The 22,062-nt window shown below is 41.6% G+C and overlaps 1 protein-coding gene across 2 annotated transcripts; it reads right to left on the reverse strand.

The window, feature by feature from the left end:
• Positions 1 to 72: 72 nt before the first annotated feature.
• Positions 73 to 21,502, reverse strand: PKM (pyruvate kinase M1/2). Of its 2 annotated transcripts, none has more exons than XM_082198570.1 (11): positions 21,351 to 21,502; positions 15,943 to 16,103; positions 14,724 to 14,815; positions 11,095 to 11,226; positions 10,312 to 10,498; positions 9,768 to 10,038; positions 9,211 to 9,361; positions 7,785 to 7,937; positions 3,529 to 3,695; positions 1,455 to 1,636; positions 73 to 1,156 (listed from the first exon to the last, which is right to left on the reverse strand). In XM_082198570.1, exons 2-11 carry the CDS (start codon positions 16,082 to 16,084, stop codon positions 1,050 to 1,052), a joined length of 1,584 nt encoding a protein of 527 aa, XP_082054696.1. In that variant the 5' UTR covers positions 16,085 to 16,103; positions 21,351 to 21,502; the 3' UTR covers positions 73 to 1,049. The 2 variants fall into 2 exon arrangements, with proteins under 2 accessions (XP_082054696.1, XP_082054695.1); XM_082198569.1 differs by lacking the exon at positions 3,529 to 3,695 and adding an exon at positions 4,220 to 4,386.
• Positions 21,503 to 22,062: the final 560 nt, after the last annotated feature.

A 22,062-nucleotide genomic window follows, 5' to 3' on the forward strand; every position in this document is an offset into this window, starting at 1 on the left:
TTTCAGGGCATCAGGAGATAGGCAAGTTGAAAAGAACCATTAAACCAGAAAAACAGAATATGCACAGATAGGTATGTGAGCTCTGCTTTATTGATGTACAAAGTTGTACTCTACAACCCGATACACCTGTTACAGTAGGTACATCATCCTGATTTATAGAGGATAGTTAGTGCTCAGGAAACACGACTCAACTTGAACACAAAACACAACACTGCAACAGGCGCACAAGCAGCTTGAGATGTGGGGAGTGCATCAGGTGAATTTTTTACTGCACTGCTCAGCCCTTTAAAGTTCCATACACAAAATATGCCATTTTTAGTTTTTATATCAAACCTGAAGCAATCTGTACCTGAGTAGACTCTGGGAGCAAAAGAACCCTGTAGACACTCATTTCCATTGCTATTCTCTAGCTGTGCTGGCAATAAGATACAGCAACCAATTTTTAAAACCAGGTTTTCTGGAACTTCAAGGGACAAGCATGTGATGTTTTCTGCCACTACCTATTGGAGTGTACAGTTAAGATATCCAAGTGATTGTGTTGTAGAGTTCCGGTTACAGTGTACCAAAAACCCCTGTATACCCACAGGGACACAGCAAGACTAGAGATGTTACAGAAAGGAGAGCTATGTCGGTCTATGTAGATCCTAAGTGTTTGTGTGGAGACCTGACAGTACAGAACTACAGAAAAGGGACTTGGCAGGTATTGCCACTGCATAAAATGCCTTACTAGCTGGATGAAGGTCCTCCTGTTTCTTTGGACTCCAGAGAGCCGAAGAAGAAACACTGGGCAGCCCAAGTTGCCACACTAGACAATTTTACGCTGGTTCCCAACAAATAAGGCAGGACAGTTTGGGGAGGGGTTCTAATTATCAGAGAACTATTTCAAGTATTTCTAGACTTAGTCTTTCTTCCCCCAATTACTGCACTTGGTGGTTTTTGGCAGCCTCTATCCACTCTACAGGCAAAGACAATATTGCAAGCAATTTGCTGATCTAATGCAAGGGGAAGGTGCTGAGACAAAAGGAGGGTTGAAATTGCTGGGTCTGATTTTATGGAACTGGCACAACACGCATGGTGTTGGTATAGCCGGAACCAGGACGCCATCCAGTAAGTACTATGACTAGATCACCAGTCTTGAAGAATCCACGAGCTTTACCTGGAAAGAAAAAGAAAGCAGTGAGAAAATGGGTCCTAAAACATATAAATTATAGAATTGCATAGCAATGGTTTTGGTAACACCTAACAACTCAAATTGACCAAGTTATTCTGAAACTAGTTAAAGTTGTAATAGCTTCAACTGTAGCCTAAAATCTCATGTAAGATTGTTCTAATACACCAAACTGTCAAATATTGGTTCAAAACTCTGGGATATTTCCAGCTGCCAGATAAAATTACTGTATGATTTTTTTGAAGCTTCCGGAGAGAGCAAAGGATACCAACATTTACTAACTTACCAACTTTCATGCCCACATTAACCCTGAGGTCCACATCCTCAGCCCAGGCATCATGGGTTGGCTCTTTGCACAGCACAGGGAAAATACCACGGTACAGATGGGCCTGGCGTGCGGCCTGAGCATTACGGGTCACAGCAATGATGGGAGCACGTGGGCGGTACCTTGACACCAGGTGAGCAGATCTACAAAGGAGAACATAAGGCAGGTTCAATTGTCATCTCAACTAGATCACTGGGATATGCTATTTCAGTATGTACAATGAATCCAGGGTACAAAGGAGTCAAGGCAGCTTCCAAGCAGAGACTTAATATACCAACTTTTGATGTCTACATCACACTAGTCTCCAGATTATATGGTATTATACTCAAGTTCTGGATATATGGAAATACCCCCAGACAATATTTAGCAAGTATAATCTAGCGCTGTAGCCTCCTGACAAAGGCTGTTATAATAAAAGGATGCCTTTGCATTTTCAGCACAGTAAACAAACTTGTTAAGTCAGTAGCAAACAGGAAGCTCATTCAATTCTCCAGACATTTTAGCAAAAAAAAAAAGTGCTTTGTTTGCTCCCTCCTGGGTGACAAAAGCAGCAGTGAAGAAGATACTTTGTAAATTTTCTCAGTTCTTCTAAGAGCTTATTGTGCTAAGAGATCATCATTTTGAACAGAACAGGGACCATGTAGTAATTGCTTGAAATAGGGAAGAAATGTAACTAAATCACACTACTCAGAAATGGAGTAAGTACTATTGTTTTTACTTTTCTTTAGAAAGCTACCAAACGTTGTATCCCAAGATTTAAGATGTGTACATTATGGTTTCAGCAGGCCCCATATTCTCATTACTGCACCATGACTAATAAATCTAAACAGAAAAACTGTCTTAGACCTTTTTCAGTTTGTTGCTTTACAAACTATTTGATATTCACAAATGCAAACTTACAGTATCGGAAACCTTTAAGTTGCTCAAGGAGACCTAAGCAGTACTGTTAGAAGGAAAGTCTAATTTAGCTCTGGATTTTGTTTCAAGTTCAGATTTCTTCAGAAAGGTCAGACATGAGGCTGGGAAGAACCCTTTACAAACAAGTAATAATATTAAGGGTACAGCTCAGAGCATGTCTGCACCATAGCTTAAAACCTCCACCCAATTTCAAGGAAAATCTGGGCAGAAATATCCCCGCAGCACCATCTACAATGACCTATCATGGTGTGCACTTTGTTTCCCCTTTCACACCCTATAATTTACGAGAACTAAACATATATGGAACATGCAAAGCAATGTCTTCCTTGAGCAACCTAGTGTTTCTGTGCAGTTGTTACGCCTTACACAATTTGGCATGAGAACTCTGCACTGATCCTAGCTTCAATTAATGTAGATATTACTGGTCTGATAAATGGCCACGTACATTTACAATACAATTCCTGTATGTTGATAAACAAAACTGAACTCAAGTGAAAGTCTCGTGCTGTCTGGTTCAGTTACAGAACATTCAGGCAGCCAGGCACTGAGGAACCTTATATTTAAAGGCAAAACAGAAGCTACTTAGTATTGCACAAAGCCTTTGAACTGCACGTTGACAAGACAACAGATTCAATATGTGTCAAACATATAGAATTAGTGCCAAACCCACATTAATGGGGCATACATATATTTTCCCACCCATTTTCCTTTGTGCTAGAGAAATTCTAGTACAGTAAGCCCACAACTTACAGGCTGGTTGGTTTTATATATAATTTGAGGTTTGCACTTTGATTTTGTTCTCGTTTTTACAATATTGTTTCAGTATTAACTGCTCTCGCAGTAGAGTGAATCTGGGTATTGCTTTTAGTTTTTCCTATAAAAGTTATTTTAAATTAATTGCTTTGTTATCTTGAGACTTCCTTTGGTAAGACAATATAAGAATGTTTAATGTGCAATTAACTACTCAGGTCCGGGTAAATCCAAGTAAGTAGCAATGTAACAGACACTCCTCCACACAATGAAAAATACAGTATTTGATTGAGACAGATGTTCATGTTGTGTGTTACTTAAACACGTGACGTCCATGTGACTTCTGCCAGAACCTTCCACCTCCTACCTTCCAGACTTGGTGAGTACGATAATGGCCCCACTGCAACACTTGAAGGAAGCTTCAACAGCGCCAACAGCGGCAGCTTCAGTGGGATCCCGATTCAGCGGGGCCAGCCGTCGGAGCTCTTCAAACAATTGCCTGTGAAAGATGGCTGCCTCTGCTTCGCGAGCAATCTATAAGAGCAACACGCGTTCGGAAGACAACATTCACATCTGTCATCACTAGTGGCATGAGTGAAGGTGGGGTCTGGACTTGGCAGAGTGCTTATAGCAGCAAACCCAAATGAGCATCTAGTAATGCGATTGATGGAGAACTTCAGCCAAGAATACTGTTTGCGCACCATCAACAAAAGCAAAATTAGCACATGCTATTTGGACTGCACCCACTGGGCACACACTTTTCCCTTCTGAAGACAACATCTGCCATGTCGCCCCCACTCCATTCTGCCAAAATCGTTACACTCATCCATGCGCAACTGCCAGTCACTCTTGCTCTGCTTCTACCTACCTCAAATCCTGCTTTGATAGAAAGATGAAGGCAGACTGGTGGTTTGGTTTTGGAAGAATGCCGTATGAGGAACAGGTTTTATCAAGTATTGGTTTGAAGCAGATGCTTGCTTTTAAAACCTCTAGCCACTGTAGAATGAATTATGAGTTACCTTACAAATCCTAGATGTGTACCTAACTCTGAACCCTACCTGCCAGACTCTGTCAAAACTATCACAGCTGGAGCTAAGCACTTAAAAGAGGCCTCCACAGCGCCTACAGCCATGGCATCAAGAGGGTCCCTGTTGTTAGCAGTGAGGCGGAAAAGTTCTTCAAACAGCTGGCGGTGATAGATTGCAGCCTCAGCCTCGCGAGCAATCTGTAGGCCAGAGTAAGAGGGAGGGAAGAAAAAAAGAGGAGCGACACAGAAAGGAAAGAAATTCACCAGAGTGATATGATAAAAGTTAATCTGCAAGGAGAGTTAATTGCTTATTTGTCAGTCATGCAAGATTAAAGGCAGGGTGGTGCAACTACCTGGTTTTCAAAGTTAAAATAATCACTTAAGCCATAATTTGGACATGATACAGGCCTAATGTAAGATAACCACAGATTAGTGGTCATCAGGAAAAAGCCCTTAAGCATCCTGCCTCATAATTTAAACATGTTTCTTTATTCTGTCAAGCAGAGAAAGAAGACAGAAGCCCCCGACTGTTAAGACCATGACTTCAAAGTTCTGCTTCTGCAGGTCTGAACACTGTTAAGATTATAGAAGCAGAATCACATCATCAATTAATTGGGTCAAAGTTTATAATCCTCAGTTTTTTGTAGCTAATGCCTCTATTAAGGCAGTTCTATGGTTTGACTCCAGACGGCTTCATTCTTTTACTGCACCACCCTACCCTTTAATTAGAAATAAAATCTCTCACATTTGGCAATACAAGTCTCATGTATAATCAAGTAATAGTGCTAGCTGGCAGGCAACATGTAGGATAATTGCTAATGTCCAGGTTATTGGCTTATATGCCCCAGACTGGCTTCAGATGGAACTTTCTTCTTGGGATTGAAAACTGAGCGTACGATCTTATGTACACTTACTCAGGAATACCACTGAATTCAATGTGCTTTCTACCAGCATATACTGGGTTACGCCATCATATTTCAATAGAGGGTGCTACATGTGTCCTTACCAGCCAGAGACTTGCATAGCATTTTTAAAGCATGCAGACAGGTCTATGCAAGAATTATTGCATCTAGACAGTCTAGATAAGATCAGATGGAGTTAAGAACATGGCATATTAAGGATACTTTCCTAGGACCACCTGTGCAAGAAGTGCAGTTTATTCCCATTCAACCCCATTAGGCAGTATTAGGCATATTTTATAGAAGAGCAGTAGGTGAACATGAAAGAAAGGACAAAGCCAGAGAACCCATCATTATTTAGATGACCAGAATCAACAGAATACTCAAGTTTTGCATAGCTGCAGTGTGTTACTTGGGATCTTATGCAGTGTGGTGCAACAGTAAGCCCTGGTTTTCATAGATGAAATGGTAAACCCAGGTCTTCAGCAGATGGAGGCTCACATGATTGAATGCTCCTCCATACGGAAGAAAAATTCATCCCACGTAGAAAACTGGCATGTTGGTGAAAATTGTTCTAGGTACAGTCCAGGAACAGGTTTACAACCCCATCTGTAAGAACTATATCTCAGACACATACCAAGCACTAAAAACAAGGAGCAACACGTCTTGAACAAGATTCTGGGTTAGCAGTTAAGTTATGTTAGATGCTTTGCACAACACAAAGCTGACTGATCTTTCTTCCCCCTCCTCTTATTTCCTATTTAAAGTATTGCTTATTTTCCCCCCAGAAGGGCATCTATGTCAACATTTATATGTCTAACATAATGGGAATCAAGGAAGAATTTTGTTTGCACTAAACTTTGATTTAAAATCCCCCAGAATACTTAAGAATGTCATTAGGATAACATAAAAAGGCAAAACTGCTTTGAGAAGGCCAAGAACGACCCAATAGTAAATCCATTTCAGCGTGTACTGGCTGAATCTTGCATGAAACACTCTTACAACCTTGTTGTACATTTCTCAAATGAGGTTTAAAATCTAGCTTATAATTGGGAGAGGGTTAAGTTGTAGAATTATATGCATGTGCTCTTAAAAGTAAGGCATTCTTTATATCTATTAATTGCATGTATTAGTTTTTCAAGTAGCAGGGACAGGGTCTTGAACTTAACTTCTGATCTTTTCAATGTTCCAGGTTCAACTTCCAGGTTTTTTCTTAGCTTTTTTTCTTAGCTACTTCAGAAGAATGCATCAAGAACTACAGTCAGCCAGGGATCCTGCATGCACTAATATGGTGGTGAGCTCCATTATGAAAATTAAAGAACATTTGAACTCCACAGGAAGGTTTATCTAGGCATTTTGAAGACACTTTAATACGTAATTTTTGTAGCTGTTAAACAGCACTGACAAAACCCAATTTTTTCAGACAGTCATGCTTCAAGCAAATAGCAAGGTATGAGTACAATGGCAAGATACCAAAGGCCAGTAAAGTCAACCCTTTCAATGAAAGGGAGTTCAAAATGGCTAGAAATCAGGCTGCATTACAACACAACCATGCTTATCTGCCACCAGCTCACAGGAACTGGTTCCCTCAACTGCTTGACAGTATGGACCAGGTTACATAAGGATGAGTCCAAGCAAAGAGGTAGTTAGCATACTATTATGTGAGAGTTGTTCGGAGTAAGCTAGCTAACCTGAACTGCAGCTCTCAAACTAGTAGGTTATGAAGGCTGTAATTCACAGCAGACCGTCAACACAATCAGTACTTTAATTCTGGCACGAAGTGCCATGTTGTCAATGAGAAACTGGAGAATTCCAAAAGCAGAGCAGAGAGTTTTCTGGCAGTTTAAACATGTAAAAAGTGTCAGTCATGCACTTAAAAAAAAATAAACACTGTTCCAAGGGCACAACCGTTGTGCATAAAACAATTGTGCCAACCCCAAAGGTGAATTACAGAGTGTGAATCAGATGTTCTTTTCCCTCCAGGATGAGATTGGGAGTGGGCCTTGGGCTCACTCTTTCCCCCATGCCACTTACAGAACTTAAAATATAGACTGGTCCCCAATTCACAAGTTCTCTTACCTATGAGGAGTGAAATGGAGAACATACTCCAGGCCCACTCCTGATTTGTCTCGGCTTTGATTTAATATTTGTATTCTGCTTTTCCAACAACAAATGTTGAACTCAAAGCAGCTCACAACAATCACAGTAGCATTAAAAAAAACAAGCATTGCAATCACTATAATATGTAACACAGCAGCATATAAATAAATCAAACAACAAATTCATCAAAACAATACAATTCAATAATTGGAATGCCCGATACAGTATCTGAAGTTGTCTCAAAATATAATATACGCTAAGTTGGACAATTTCAGACACTTAAGGCTGTCAAAACTAATCACTACAGTTCAGAATTTGTTCCACTTGCCTTTGCATAAAAAGTTTTATACTTGCAGCCAGTGCAAGAAAGCACTTTGTGTTTCACTGCCATTAAAGAAGTCTATGGCAGCCTGAGGGACCTATGGCATATAGCAAGCTATAGTGAGAAAACAGCCACGTCATATATAACACATTAAGCTAGCCACCAGACCTGGATGGTATTTGAGCAGATGGGAAATTGGGTAACAGGGCATAAGCTGGGCTAATATTTCTGGGTATACAGGTACTGTCTTTTAACACTGAATGGTTATCACTTACAAGATGCTGCATGCGGACAGCCTCCAGAGGGTAGTCTCCTTTGGCAGTCTCTCCAGAAAGCATGATACAGTCAGCTCCATCCAGGACAGCGTTAGCTACATCACTCCCTTCTGCACGTGTTGGCCGTGGTTTCTTAATCATGCTCTCCAACATCTAATGAGACAAGGTGAAGTTAATAGGTTTCACTGCAAGATAATCATCTTATTTACATAAAACTTGAAATGCTTTGTTTCTGTACTGTTCATCAAGGCAGAATCCTTGGTAACCATGCCAACATTATAAAATCCAGAGGTTAAAGGCATGTTAAGAAACTAAAAGTACTGTATTTTTCACCCCATGGGGCGCACCGGCTCATAGGGCGCACCTAGGTTTTTTGGGGGGGGATAAAGAAAAAAAATATTTCCCCCCCCCAGGTGCGGGGCTGGGGAAGCCTGAGCTTCCCCCGACCCCCAAACAGGCTGCTATCCGCAAGCCGTGGGAGCCTGGCGGGAAGTCACGCCGGTCTCCCGTGGCTTGCGGAGAGCTGCCTGAAGCCCAGAGCGTGCTTCTCAGCGCGCCCTGGGCTTCGGGATGCAAGCAGCTCTCTGCAAGCCTTGGGAGACCGGCGGGAACTCCTGCGGGCTCCCAAGGCTTGCGGATAGCTTCCTGAAGCCTGGAGAGGGAGAGGGGTCGGTACGCACCGACCCCCCTCGCTCTCCAGGCTTCAGCGAAAGCCTGCATTCGCCCCATAGGACGCACACACATTTCCCCTTCATTTTTGGAGGGGGAAAAGTGCGTCCTATAGGGCGAAAAATACGGTAACTGCAATCTTATTTGCACAATGAAGAACAAACTCCTTGAGACTTGCTTCCAATGAAAGCACCACAGGAGCATGCTTTCTTGCTTGCAATTATTTTGGTATCCAAACTCACATTAGTTCGTAGTATTCATATACACTCTATAAAAGAACAATTTCTATGATGTTTAATCACAGAATGTGCTGTAACAAAAATGCAAACCTATCAAATCTCAATTCTGCTTGCTCAAAGACTTGTCAAAATGATGTGTTATGTTTCCTAAACCATGCATTTAAGTTTTTTTCAACTAACTTGTTCAAAACCAGCAGGGGAAAACAAGGGTGAACTATGTAATTTATTTAGTACTTGTAACTACTCTAATTACTATAGCCTCCATTTTTAAACCATTTTTACAACTAGACTGTTGCAGTACCCGTAAGAATTCTGATTAAGATTTTCAAGAAGCTTTCTTCAAACAGTGTTGGATCCAATCAGAGATGTGGAATCGACCTCAGCATTTTAGACTAACATTTTCCATGTTTACTGATTGCGACAGAAGGTATCATTTAATAGCATAAAATAATTCAGGTTTCACATAGCCCATATGTGTAGGAAGGGCAGGCCTTCAGAGCCAACTTTTCTTCGAGTACCTGAGTAGCACAGATGATTGGCTTGCCAGCCCTGTTGCATCGACCAATCATCATTTTCTGGGCAAGGAAGACTTTTTCAGCAGGAATCTCAATACCAAGATCACCACGGGCTACCATGATGCCATCACTAGCTTCCATGATCTCATCGAACCTGAAATGCACAAAAGACAAAATTATTTCTTGTGAGATACTGAATGCGGGTGCAAGGGGTCATAGTCAAATTGCTTATCTACCTTATATGGAGTTTTCAGAATACTGTAGCACACCAAAACCACACATTGTCCCAGATATCAAGAGAAAGAAGTCACTGACAAGCCCACTTCCGAAGAATTATCTGCCACCTTGTATTTGAGCACACAAGGAGGATCCTTCTAAGCACTGAATTTCACAATATGCATCCTTCACAGCGTACTGTCAACATTCAACAGCAAGTACAGAGCTACTGACCCATTTTAGGAGGTGCAACCGGGCATACAGCTCACTTTTCAAGAAACATATCTACTCAAAGAAAAGTCATGAGTCAAAATGGGTTGTTACAAATTTAATAACCAACTTACCTACGTACACCCTCATGGTTTTCTATCTTGCTAATGATCTTGATATTCTTTCCCTTTTCTCCCAGCACCTTCCTGACAGCATGAACATCGGCTGCCTTTCGGATGAAGGAAGCAAACACCATGTCTACATCCTGCTCCACACCAAATTTTAGATCCTGGATGTCCTTCTCAGAAACAGCAGGAAGGTCTACTGCAGCACCTGGCAGATTTACACCTTTCTTGCTGCCTAGCAGCCCACCATTTTCAACTTCAGTGATGACAAAATCAGCACCTGCACAGAGTTCCAAGAATCAGCATTATAACTCAAAATAAGCTCATTTCCACAATAATTATCCTCTTGTGTCCACAATAATTACCCCCAATTTCTTTCCTAATCTCTCACAATGCAGACACCTGGTTTCTTTGTATCAGTTTCTAATATGCTGAAAGCAATTACGTTTATGCAGTTTCTAAATACCAGAGTTATAGCAAGTAGCATCACCACATAAATATGTATTCCTATTTAAGGTATGCCCACAATAACAGGAATGCCTTCCAAACACACCTTTTTCCTTAACTTTCAGGGAAATGAGTCCATCATCCACGTAGATCTTGCTGCCAACATCAACAACTTTGGTGAGATTTTTGTAGTCTACCCAAAGTGTGTTCTCATCGCATTTCTCCATAAAGGCATTGTCCAGGGTCATTTTCAAAGTTGCACCTTTTTTGAGCTCCACTTCTGCTGTACCACTCTGGAAGGACAAACAACTGTTACTGGCATTGCCAGAGGATATCCCCTTCCCTCAGAATTAAGCCATACTGACTGCTGCCACAGTCTAAATGCAACAAGTGCAGCAGAAAGACTGAACTTACTAGGATAACCCTATAATTCCCTCAATTTTCAACAATAATCTCAGAACAAGTACTGAAACCAGGCATTGTACATCTGGAAGCGGAAACATGAAGCTAAAGGGCAGAAAACGAAGAAGTTTCCCTTCTTCCACCAAGACTTAGGTAGATTGAATGCACTCTGGCAGATGACTCTTGTTGGATTTGTGGGGAAGACTACATCCTGTCCTGATTTAGAATGAACAACTTTGTGTTCTAAATACAGTTGTGTTATGGTTTTAGATGGGTCAGAAATGAACTGTTCTATTCTCCTTTGACTACCAGTGTTTGACTGGTACCCCTGACTACAGATCCTTGCATGGAGCAGCAGATGCACAATACTATAAGAAACTGCAGCATTGTCATCTGGGAGGCTATTACTGATGTTTATTGGAAGGGAGTGATCTTACCTGTTACAATGAGTAATAAGACAAAGAACAAAACAGTGTGACACACTTACCCCCTTGATGAGTCCAGTGCGAATTTCAGGTCCCTTAGTATCCAGTGCAACAGCAACAGGTCTGTACGAAATAGGATCAGAAGCAAAGCTCTCGGTAGCTTCTCGAACGTTCTTGATTGTTCCTGCATGGTACTAATACAGAAGATACAAGGGTTACAGAACAGAAATCATCACTTACCTTGACACAGAGCTGGCTGCCTTAGGTCTGGCTAACTAGATGCAATGGACACTACAATTTGTTTTGCCTGGGCTCTGTCTAGAAGCTGGACAATTATATATATTCATTATTAATACATCCTATAACTTTTACTGCCATCTTGTCAAATATGATGAAGAACAGTTTATAGCACAGGCAAATATGGCCTAAGACTTCCACATTTTATTTTGAAAACTTAACACAATATAGGAGATTCTCAACTTTTACAAGTGTTACATTCCAGGGATAGTGCATAAACCAAAACTGTATAGTCAAAACACATTGGATTTAAAGGCAGATGGGACTGACAAAGTCTCTCCCCCTTTCCATTTTTTACCCTTAAGTTGCTAAGTGCTTAAAGCTGAATGCACTCAAGTTAAAATGCAAGTTGCGAGTTACAAACTCTGTTCCATCCATTGCTCAACGATAGCAATGTATCAGACAGATACAGCCAGCTGCAAATGAAGTTAGGTGTATGCTGGTCTATGACTGTAATAAAGATCTGACTGATTGATTGAAGTTAGGTGGTAACCAAGCTCTCATCTTCATCTAGCACCAGAATTATCAGTTCCACAGAGCTCTGCTGAAAAGAGCCTTCACCTCTAGTCAAAGTCAGATTAGCTGAATCCTCACTAACAGATAGGTTTCACTTCACAGATTAGCCTATGGAAACTGTTTGCTTATCTTGATCAAACAAGCAATAGAAGACAGGCAAAGTTTGCAATCAAGGTTATGTAAACTTTTACTGTTACAGCTATTAAAAGAAGAAAGCAGCAAGGTACCATGCCATGCCAAATATTAAGTTTCTGCAGGAAAAAACAGGAGAAGTGGCTAACTAGCTCATTTGATCACCATACAGAACAGCAGTTTAACTAATCAGCATTAACACAGGTTCAGAAATTAAGTACTGTAATTGCATTAACAGTGGGACATTAGGATCCCAGGTGAAACTTTAGTAAGAAGACAGTAGTGTGTTTGCTCCTGAACCCAGTTTTCAGCTACTACTGCCAAGTAGCTCTTTGGAAGCAAAGAGTTCAAGAGACTAGTTGCAGTTCAGCTCCATATGGTCTTGGAGGATGCTGATTATTTAGACCCATTACACTCTGAGTTCAGATCAGGTTTGGGGACTAAATCTCACTCTGTTGCCAGATGGGTGCCTTTCATGAAAGGGAGTGAGATCTGCTACTCTTGCTTGCTTCTCACAGCAGCTTTTGATACCACCAACCATGGCATCCTCCACAACAGTCTCCATTGCTTGGGAGGCACTGTGTTAGCTGAAGGGCTGGTGTCAGAGAGCATTTGGTGATTGTTTCTGACTCCCAGACAGTAGTCCTGTGGGCTGCCACAGTGAACCATCTTATCCCCAACATTCTTTAATATCTATATAAAGCAAGTGGGAGCAGGATTAGGGGATTTGGAGCATGGTACCATCAATATGCTGATGATAGCCAGCCTTATTTCTGTTAATAGGTACTCAGATGAGGGAACTCCTTCCTCCACTTTTGTTATTGGAGATCTAAGTGGCCTCAGTGGTTAGCAGTACTTTTTTGCAGCTTTAGGTCATGTGGCAACCACAACTGTTGCTGGAACAGGATAGCCTAGTTACAGGGACACATGCACTGATAACCTGGAGACTGGACTATTGCAATACACTCCAACGTGGGGCTGCCTTCAAGGCTGGTATGGAAGCTGCGTGATACAAACTGCAGCAGCTAGATTACCAAATGAAGCATCCTACCATGCAAATATAACACCTGCGCTAGAGATTGCACTGACCATCACCCTACTAGCAAGCAAAGTCAAAGGTTTTGTCATTAATTCATAAAACCCTAAACTATTTAAGACCAGGCAATCTGAATGAACACCTTCAACCATATAGACCTGCTCATTCACCAAGAACTTGAGAAGCGAACCTATTGGGTCAGTCTTGCAGAATTGCGAGGTGCAAGGCAGCCTTCTCCAAAGTGGCCCACTTTGTGAAATGATTCCCCCACTTAAGATACGACACACACCTACTGTGGTGAGCTTCAACTGCCTGTTAAAAGCATACCCATTTTATTTTAAAATGAAGACTGGTATAGAAATTAATAATACCACCAATAAGACTTATGTGCACATACTGCAGTAGAGTGTGTGTGCACACGCGTGCGTAAAAATGACCACTTGTAATTCATCACATACAGTAGTTTCTAAAATAATAAAAAACAGTCTAGGAGTGTTGATGTATTATATGCACATTCAGCATGATGCCTTTTAAAGAGAAGACCAATAGAAGAGGCCAAAACACTTTCTTAGCTAACATAACTTTGCAAGCTGCTGCCCAGATTGCAGCTTGACCTTTCAAAGAGTTAACAGCAGCCAGCCCAAAGGCATTCAGGTGGCCTTTAAGGAAAGTTGCAGTCGGGAATGGGAGCCCGAGAGCCTCCCATCCTGTAGCAATAGTGAGAAGGCTGCTTTATTTATAGAAGGGGGGTTGCCTTCAACTACAAGTTACTTGGAAGTCTTGTGACCTTAAGCACTCTGCTTTTAAAGTGCCAAAATCCTATCAACATAATTCTATTCCCAAATCTTACTTTGCAAGCCTTGCAGACATGCTGTATCTTAACTGACTGGCAACTCCATTTCAGTCATATCTAACTGGCTCCCTGCAGATCTCATAATTTTGCAGGGAAATAACTAGAACATATACTAAAAAGTAATGCTGGTTAAATTTTCTTAATATAGGTACTGCTATAACCTTAATAAAGGAGCAGCAGCTTCAAATGACACTGTACCTGAGCAGACCCCATGAACCAGAGCATAGCAGTTTCATTTAACCACTCCTAACAGGAGGAGATGTTTGTGGCTACAAGGGTGAACATGTTTCAAAATCTTGTTTGGAAGTCAGGCATGCATCAGCAGTATCTGGTAACAGAGGAGTGACCTTTAACAGGTGAACTTTCAGTGAATACTGAAATGGACACGCTGTACTTGTAACAGGCATCTTTTTTTGAGATCCACAGCCTCTGACATTTGCTCTGTCTCCAAAGTCTGCACAGTGGCTGCATGGACACAGTTCCGTATTCAAGATGGCCATGATCTTCTTGGAGAAATTATTTGGTTAACTCATTTCATCATTTTGCTTTCCAGCTACATGCAGTTTTAACTGTTCATTTAAGGTTTGGACTACCACATTTATCTGAAAGTAGAAGACCAACAAGAAAATGTATTTTGCCAGCCTTTTAACAAGGACTCAGTAGCACTTTTAGATATACAAACCTCTTAGCATCCATATTTGTTTGAATGCTTGGTTTAAAGTGTGTGTGTGTTTTTAACAGCAGACTGGATAAATGAGGCCTCAAGTCTTTAGCCCCAAGGTAAAACATAGGGTTGATCTAATGAGATCAGTTCTTTCTCAAGTGAGTGCAATATTTGCCCTCAAATCTGCTCTTACCTCATGGGTTCCATGAGAGAAGTTGAGACGAGCAACATTCATTCCAGATTTAATCATTTCTTTTAGCATTTCCACTGACCGAGAAGCCGGGCCTAGAGATTTGAAAATGAAGTTTCTTTAGCATATGCCAGTTAATAGTTACAAGACTTAGTATTCAACTGTCATACTTAGAGCAGATCCACTAAAATCATTGCTAACAGCGTATTAAAGTCCAGATAACTGTCCAGAGCTACTTAAGACAACTATTCTACTACTTTACGCCTTTGTCTTCTTGTCTGCAAAATAACTAAGCTATTAGTAAACAACAATAGGCTAGAAATGCACATTTAAGTCTTAAAAACATTTTTAAAAACCTATGTTTAGCCTTCTAGCTGGTATAATATGAAGAGGGGCACATAGCCAAAATGAACAAGTTTATTGAGAAAGCCTCTCAACTAACTATTAAAATATTCATAGCAGCCATAAAATGTTTATTATTTGTTCTTTGCTCCCCTTGGCTCCTTTGGGAGGAAGAGTGGGATATAAATGTAATAAGTAAGTTGTCCACAGCATACAGGGTTTTACTTCCTTAATCTTGTGCAGGGCAAAGGTGAGGCTGTTCAAACACAGCCAAGTACCTGACTAACTACCATCTTCTAGTTTGCTAGCTGCATTCATCACTTTTTCACTTCTCACTAATACTGCTAGAAGAAATACACATAAATTATCTATCGGAAAATATGCTCGTTTTTATAGCAGCGGTTATTGTGGTTGTTGTTACTTGCCTTCCATACATATCTTGAGATTATGTCCAAAATATCATAAAAACAACTAATATGAAGATCTATTTGTACAGTGGTACCTCGGGTTACAGACGCTTCAGGTTATGCAATTTCGGGTTGTGCACCGCACCCGGAAGTACCGGAACGGGTTACTTCCGGGTTTCGGTGTTCGCACAGACACACTAAATCACTCTTTGTGCATGTGCAGAAGCGCCAAATCGCAACCTGTGCGTGCGTAGACGTGGTGCTGCAGGTTGAGAATGTGCTTCCCGCACGGATCACATTTGCAACCTGAGGTTCCACTGTATTTCAATATTTATCTGAAAGCTTCTTTCAAAACTTTACTCAGGTAGACAATTGACTTAGCTGATATGTAGAGTAGGCTAGTAAAAACCGTAAGATGGCAGAGCAAATAGTGTTCAAATTTTATGTTAAATTTGTGATTGAACTTCACTTACCAATTGTGCAGATAATGCCAGTGTTTCTTGCAGTGATTGGGGGAGAGTCAATGTCCAGACGGCACAAGTGTTCCAGGAATGTGTCTGCCATGGCAGCATGCAACTGCTGGGTCTGGATGAAAGCATCGTGTTGTTTTGACATGGCTGCTGAGATTTGGTATCTAAAAAAAGAAATAAAGGAAATACATCTGCTTGACCTTGCAGCAATCAACTGAACATGTTTCCCATTTAATACATTCCTGGGATGTAGCCATGCAGAAGAGATTCCTACATGATAGGTTGAAGCCCTTCATTGCAAATTGATTAACTCCAAGGGAAAGATTTCAGCCCATGCTCAGATTGGCAAAAGAGACAGACTGCCATGAAGGAATAGGCTGAGGTCTGTCCCAGCCAGCAAATCAACTTACTCCTATGCAGTTTTGAGTGTATATAAACCGCACATATGCACAGCATTGCATTAATGCGTGCTCAACCAAGGAGGGAGCAACTTGAGTGTTTGCTGCTCCTTATTCTCATAAAAGAGGCACATTATTGCATACACTTATTTAACTAATGTTTAGGAACTGCCAAACATATAATGGATTAATCTAAATAGAAGTTTAAAACTAACCCAGTAAACCTGAACTAAATAGACTTACACTTAATACTGCACTTTGGCGGCCAGCCTATATAAGTAACTTGCAACTTACACACATTTAACTTGTGTGCATAGCTAGCTAGCTAAAAAAAATAAGACAGGCATCCAGGAAAAGACCTACCACTGAACTCAATGTGTTTTGACTATACAAGATGTTGGCTTCACATGCTATCCCTGGAACAAATGGTTGTCACTAGCAATGTGTTCTCAATATTGTGCTCAACAAGCTACAATGCAAGCACTTCTGATTTATACTAATTACTCTCAAAGAGTAAAACCTTTCCCCCTTTTTGTTGTATAGTTATTCCCAGCAGCTTTAGGCTATGTGCATTAGCTCCACCCTTTCTGGTTAGGACCTCTGTAGTACGTGCAGCTTCCCTCGTAGTCAAGAGCTTTAACTCATCCGATTCAGATTCAGCTTATTGCAAGCATCATTCTCCCTTCTCATCCCTCACCTTCCCTTTGAATAAGCCAATTCTCAGAGGAAATACAAGCTCTAGCCTCAGTGAAGATGCTGACTCACTTTCAAATTAACAGAAATATGCTGGGGGGGGGGGGAGAGACAGGAAATAGCTGCTGCAGTGATGCAGACCAATGTCTTCCCAGCACAGGAAGATTCTTATGCAACCAGGTTCATATTTATACAACCTTTTGCAAATATCTATTTAAAATGGCACTCCTTCAGCTTAAGCTTGCCCCAACTCTTTACTAAATTAGTCTAGCGTAGCATTTTTCTTATGGGGTAAACTATCAACAAGAAACTATCATCTTGTTTCTGGGGAGGCCACCCCCTACTCCAATGACATCTCTTTGTAGGTCCGTAAAGACAGTTTACATTGGGCTTCAAAAAACTTTGGCACAACACTGCAATGGGAAACAGTATTAAGAAACTTGGGTCTCTTACTCTCCATTTACTGCCACATTTGGTACTGCTCCACTTTTTCAATACATGACACAAAACTAATGAATTGTTTTTTACATTTTTTTTTCTTTTCACATCTTATTTTGCTTTGTGCCCTTTTAATTTTATACTTTTAATTTTTCAATAAAGAAATATAAAAGTTTGCACCTTCCCATACATTAGTAAACATATTATGCTGGCCTAACTACAAAACCATTATATAATATTTGAGGGTAGAACAAGCATCCCTCTGAAAATTAGGAAGGTGGTCCTAGTATAGTATGTTTACTAAATCCAGACATTAAAGCAGTCATTTGTACAAGGAATGTAACATGCTGCCTATCAATTACAATTAGACATAAGGTAACATTATAAAAACAATAAAGACTTTAACAGTAATCTCCTGAATCCACATTTTCTTTTCTTGCCAAGTAGCAGGAGACTATTGTTTTAAAGTGAACAGGATAATTGAATCAATGTATCCAAGAAATTTGACAGCTACGTATTGGGATTTGCCTGGACCTCAAAAAATTATATGCCACTCCAGAGTTATATGTCACCCCAACTCATAATAGGGCTTTTAAGCACTCTTCATTATTGCAGACTGAGGTGACCCCCCCATCACGTCTATCACCTAATTTAGAGAATCCAATTCTTAAATTCTTATATTATCACATTTTATCTACCAATGGAAATAAGCAGTATATAAATGCTTATACCAGTGGAATAAGCAGTATATAAATGCTTCCCTATAATCTGTACAAGACAGTAGCCTGACTGCGTTAGCACATTCCAATAGTTTTTGGAAATGTACCAATGCCAAAACACCAAACGCACACTTCAAGTTACCCCAAATATAATTTTAAATACTCTGATCCAACCAGGTTATCTGTAGTCTACAACTCTTAAGGTGATGGATTTCAATTTAGTGCAGATCAATTTTAAATGGAGGATCACATGGGCCCTCAACACAAAACAGAACAGTTGAACAAGGAGGCAGGGCAATATAATCTAATATAACCTCACTAACAAAGAAAGGCTTATTTATGTGATAAACTTTAAACCTAAGTATATTGTGAGCTGTTAGTGAGAACAGATAAGACTGGGATATCCCAGGGCAAGTGGTTTTAAACATTTTAGCCCCATGCTATTCTTTGTGCAAAAAGGTGGATCATCACTATTTTAAGAACACATGCACTATTCACTAAAATATGTCTTTATCTAAAATATGCCTTTATCTAATCTCTATCAACTTCCAACATAATTTTTAAACTACCACTTCACACAAGGATGTGCTGCTTTAATAGTCCTTCATTTTCAGAAAGGAAAGACTACTTTGCTGACCAAGTGAAATGAATGAATTTATTCCCAGTCAAAAGTGTAAGCCCTCAGCTAAATTTAGACACATTGGTTGGGCCCTCACTGGCTGCATCATTTGCCTGAAGCTTTCTTGCGCACAGACACCGTAGTGGTGATAGGCTGTTACTACAGTCTCATTCAAATCCTACGTGCTAGAAGTCACAGAATACTGCAGCAAGCCAACAGCATCATGGAAAAGCTAAGTTCTTAATATGTCTGATTAAAAATCTATAAACATATTTGAATAAAACAATTATAAACATATATAAAGCTACTGTCATTAATTCTGTTCCCTGAAAAGCTAAGCTGATTCCATATACGAGCATTTCCAGTTTAAGTCATCTCCTGGTTGAAAAGATTTGCACCAACTGCATGCGTTCCAACTGGCCTTGGCAATGTAAGATGACTCAGCTACAGAGATTTCAAATAAATTATAGCCAAATAAAAGGGCTACGGCACCACATTTTGCATGCCAAAGCTTCTCCCCTCTGAACCATCTGCTTGTGGACATGTTTGTACATGATGGCAACAAATGTCAAGGGAAAGCTGCTACAGGTTAGACACAGGTTTGTACTACTTTATGATACAGAGAGAACATGTTAAACTGAAATAAATGGTTGTCCCCCTAGCTGTTTTATCTAAAAGTCTTTCCAGCAGGCAGGCAGAATTGAAATAAGCAACAACTTAAGCTGGTTACTTAAATTTCCATTAACTGTGCTAATCGCTCAGTCATTTCCTTCTTCCAGTAAATGGAAATTACATCACATCTGTAAAAAAGCCCACGGGCTGAGCAGCTAGTAATGACTCCTCCCCTTCTAAATTTTCATGTCTCAGAAAAATGGGAAGCAATCTCATTTCACATCAAGATTTGGAAATACTGCTTCGAAGCACCACCAAACCTCCGCCTGAAGCAAATAAATACCTGCTGTTAGTAGCCAATTTGTGGTACAGAATACCATATAGATATTTCTGGTGTGGCAGCAGTATTGTGACGACCGGACAGCTTCCTAACCTGTTATGGTTCAGACAACCTTACCTATGTGAAACAGTTTCTCTACAACTTCTGTGCCTATTGAACATTTGTTTTCATTCAGCACTATTTATTAGAAATATTGATCGATCACAATTCATTCCCCACCAAACCAGTATGAAGGTGAAACTTGCTTCCAGATAAAAAAAACTAATATGCTATGGTTTCTTAGTTATGCCTCTTCCAAAAACCATCCCAGTATTGTCACAAAAGCAACAATTGGTGCAGGCAACCACACTGATGGAATCTCTTAGTATTTGTTCCTACTCCCGCAAGCGTGAAATGTTTGGCCTGCACAGAGCTGCTGCTGCAATGGCCAAGGTCACCCGAGAGAAACGCCTCATGGTAGACTGTGCTCCCATGGAAGTCTTGCCTTCTCTGCACTCACTCTAAGGCATGCGGGAGTTAAAATACCACCTTAGGCAACTAGAGAAAAGCATCCTTACCCGAGAAGGTCAGAATAAGACTGCAAATGCTACGCATGCTTTTTTTTTATGAGTAAGCACCATGGGGTGTTGGTCCTTCTCAAGGGTTGAACATGGGTAACTCGGGTCCATTGATTTCAACGGACTTTTTCCGCATACAACTTAGGTTACAACCCACTGTGATTTAGCGGCATAAACCTGCGTGGTACTGTGGTTAGATCCGGGGGGAAAGCAAAGAAACCGTAAGCTCTGATTGCCTTATCGGTGCGACCCGATAACGCTCATGAAACCAGGCCCTTGGCAATATGATAGCCAGGCCACAATTGGCATGCGGTGAAACTCGATACCTCCCGCTTCCACCAGCAGAGAGGGAGGCTGCTGCTGGCGCGGGGGGGGGGGCGGGGGCGGGAATTGCTCAAGGATGCGCAGAGGCGGCTTTCAGGGAGGAGGGGGAGAGAAAGAGAGCGTGGAAAAAGAACGAGGAAGTAAATCAAAGGGGGTAGGAAGAGCGTGGAGATGGAGATGGAGGAAGCCATGATGGGCACCTCGAAAAGTGCGCTCCCGCGTGCGCAACACACACCCCCACGTGCTCTCTTCTCCCCCCCCTCCGCGTTTCTATGGAGACGAGGGGGCACTTTTGTGCCTCGCAAACCTCGGCGCCTCAGGAGCTCCCCCTCATTTCCTGGGGTTTCCTCCAGACAGTTAGGCCGCGTGCCAGGCCGTTACCTAACCGCCCTCAGCCCCGCGCCCTCAGGGGGTGTGTGAGGAGAATGCTCCCCATACGCTCGGCAAGCCCAATAAGGTTTTTCTTTTTGGGGAAGTATATATTATACGGCTTTAGGTTTTTTTATTTTTTAAAAAACGACGTTAAATTGCCTTGAGTGAGGTGGCTCTAAAGATGGAGAATATGTCGTAGGTGAATAAAAGCGGGGCAGAGAAAGAAGTGAGGCGCTGGGGAGAGGGGAGAGGGGAAGGCTCTTCCTCACGCCTCTGCAGGAGCTACGTGCAGCGGCTGATGGATAACCCGCCCCGCCCTACCCATCTCACCAGCCTTACCTGCCCGGCTATCAAACGTCAGTCACCTCGGAGAGTCTCGACCTCTCTGAGCAGCCGAGCTGCCGGTAACGGCGTTTAAGGTAGTTGTGGGCAAGGGCACATCACCGCCCCCAAGATCCTTCCGCCACTCGTCAGTCCTCCTTCGCCCTCCAATCCCGCGTAAGGATTCCGTAGTAGGCGGGACATCGGGACTTATTTTTGTCGCCGTTTGGCGGACTCATAAGATGCAGCGTGGCTGGAATCGGCCGACAAGAGAAAGTAACGGACCAATGGGGTAACGGCCAGCCGCCGGGCACGCGGGCCCTGAATGACAACGGCAGCGGCCGTTAAAGGGGACGGGATGAAGCGGCTCTTAAAGGGGACGTGACAAAGGCTCGTCGTGGGAGTTGCCTCCGAGGAAAAACACGAGCCGGATTTGTGCCGCAGCCCATCAGTTATATGGTTACTTCAGTTGCTGGCACCTCGCTTTTCTTTGTAAATATAATTTCAAACGGGGGCTGGGGAGGACCTTTGTGGAGTACCTGATAATTAGATGCAATCAAGGATAAAATTGTTCAGCTCCGCAGCAATTTTGTTGTTGTTTCGTCGTTTAGTCGTGTCCGACTCTTCGTGACCCCCTGGACCAGAGCACGCCAGGCACTCCTGTCTTCCACTGCCTCCTACAGTTTGGTCAAACTCATGCTGGTAGCTTTGAGAACACTATCCAACCATC

Source organism: Podarcis vaucheri (genome assembly GCF_965113315.1).
Source record: "Podarcis vaucheri genome assembly, chromosome: 14".
NCBI classification, from domain to species: Eukaryota; Metazoa; Chordata; class Lepidosauria; order Squamata; family Lacertidae; genus Podarcis; species Podarcis vaucheri.

What these genes read in the sequence shown, in the direction of transcription:
- PKM (XM_082198570.1), bottom strand. Translation starts at nt 16,084, where the DNA reads ATGTCAAAACAACACGATGCTTTCATCCAGACCCAGCAGTTGCATGCT. An exon ending in TCTCTCATGGAACCCATGAG is followed by an intron (nt 11,227 to 14,723) that starts GTAAGAGCAGAT and finishes CTTCTGTATTAG; the next exon opens with TACCATGCAGGAACAATCAA. An exon ending in CCTGAAAGTTAAGGAAAAAG is followed by an intron (nt 10,039 to 10,311) that starts GTGTGTTTGGAA and finishes AACTCTGTGCAG; the next exon opens with GTGCTGATTTTGTCATCACT.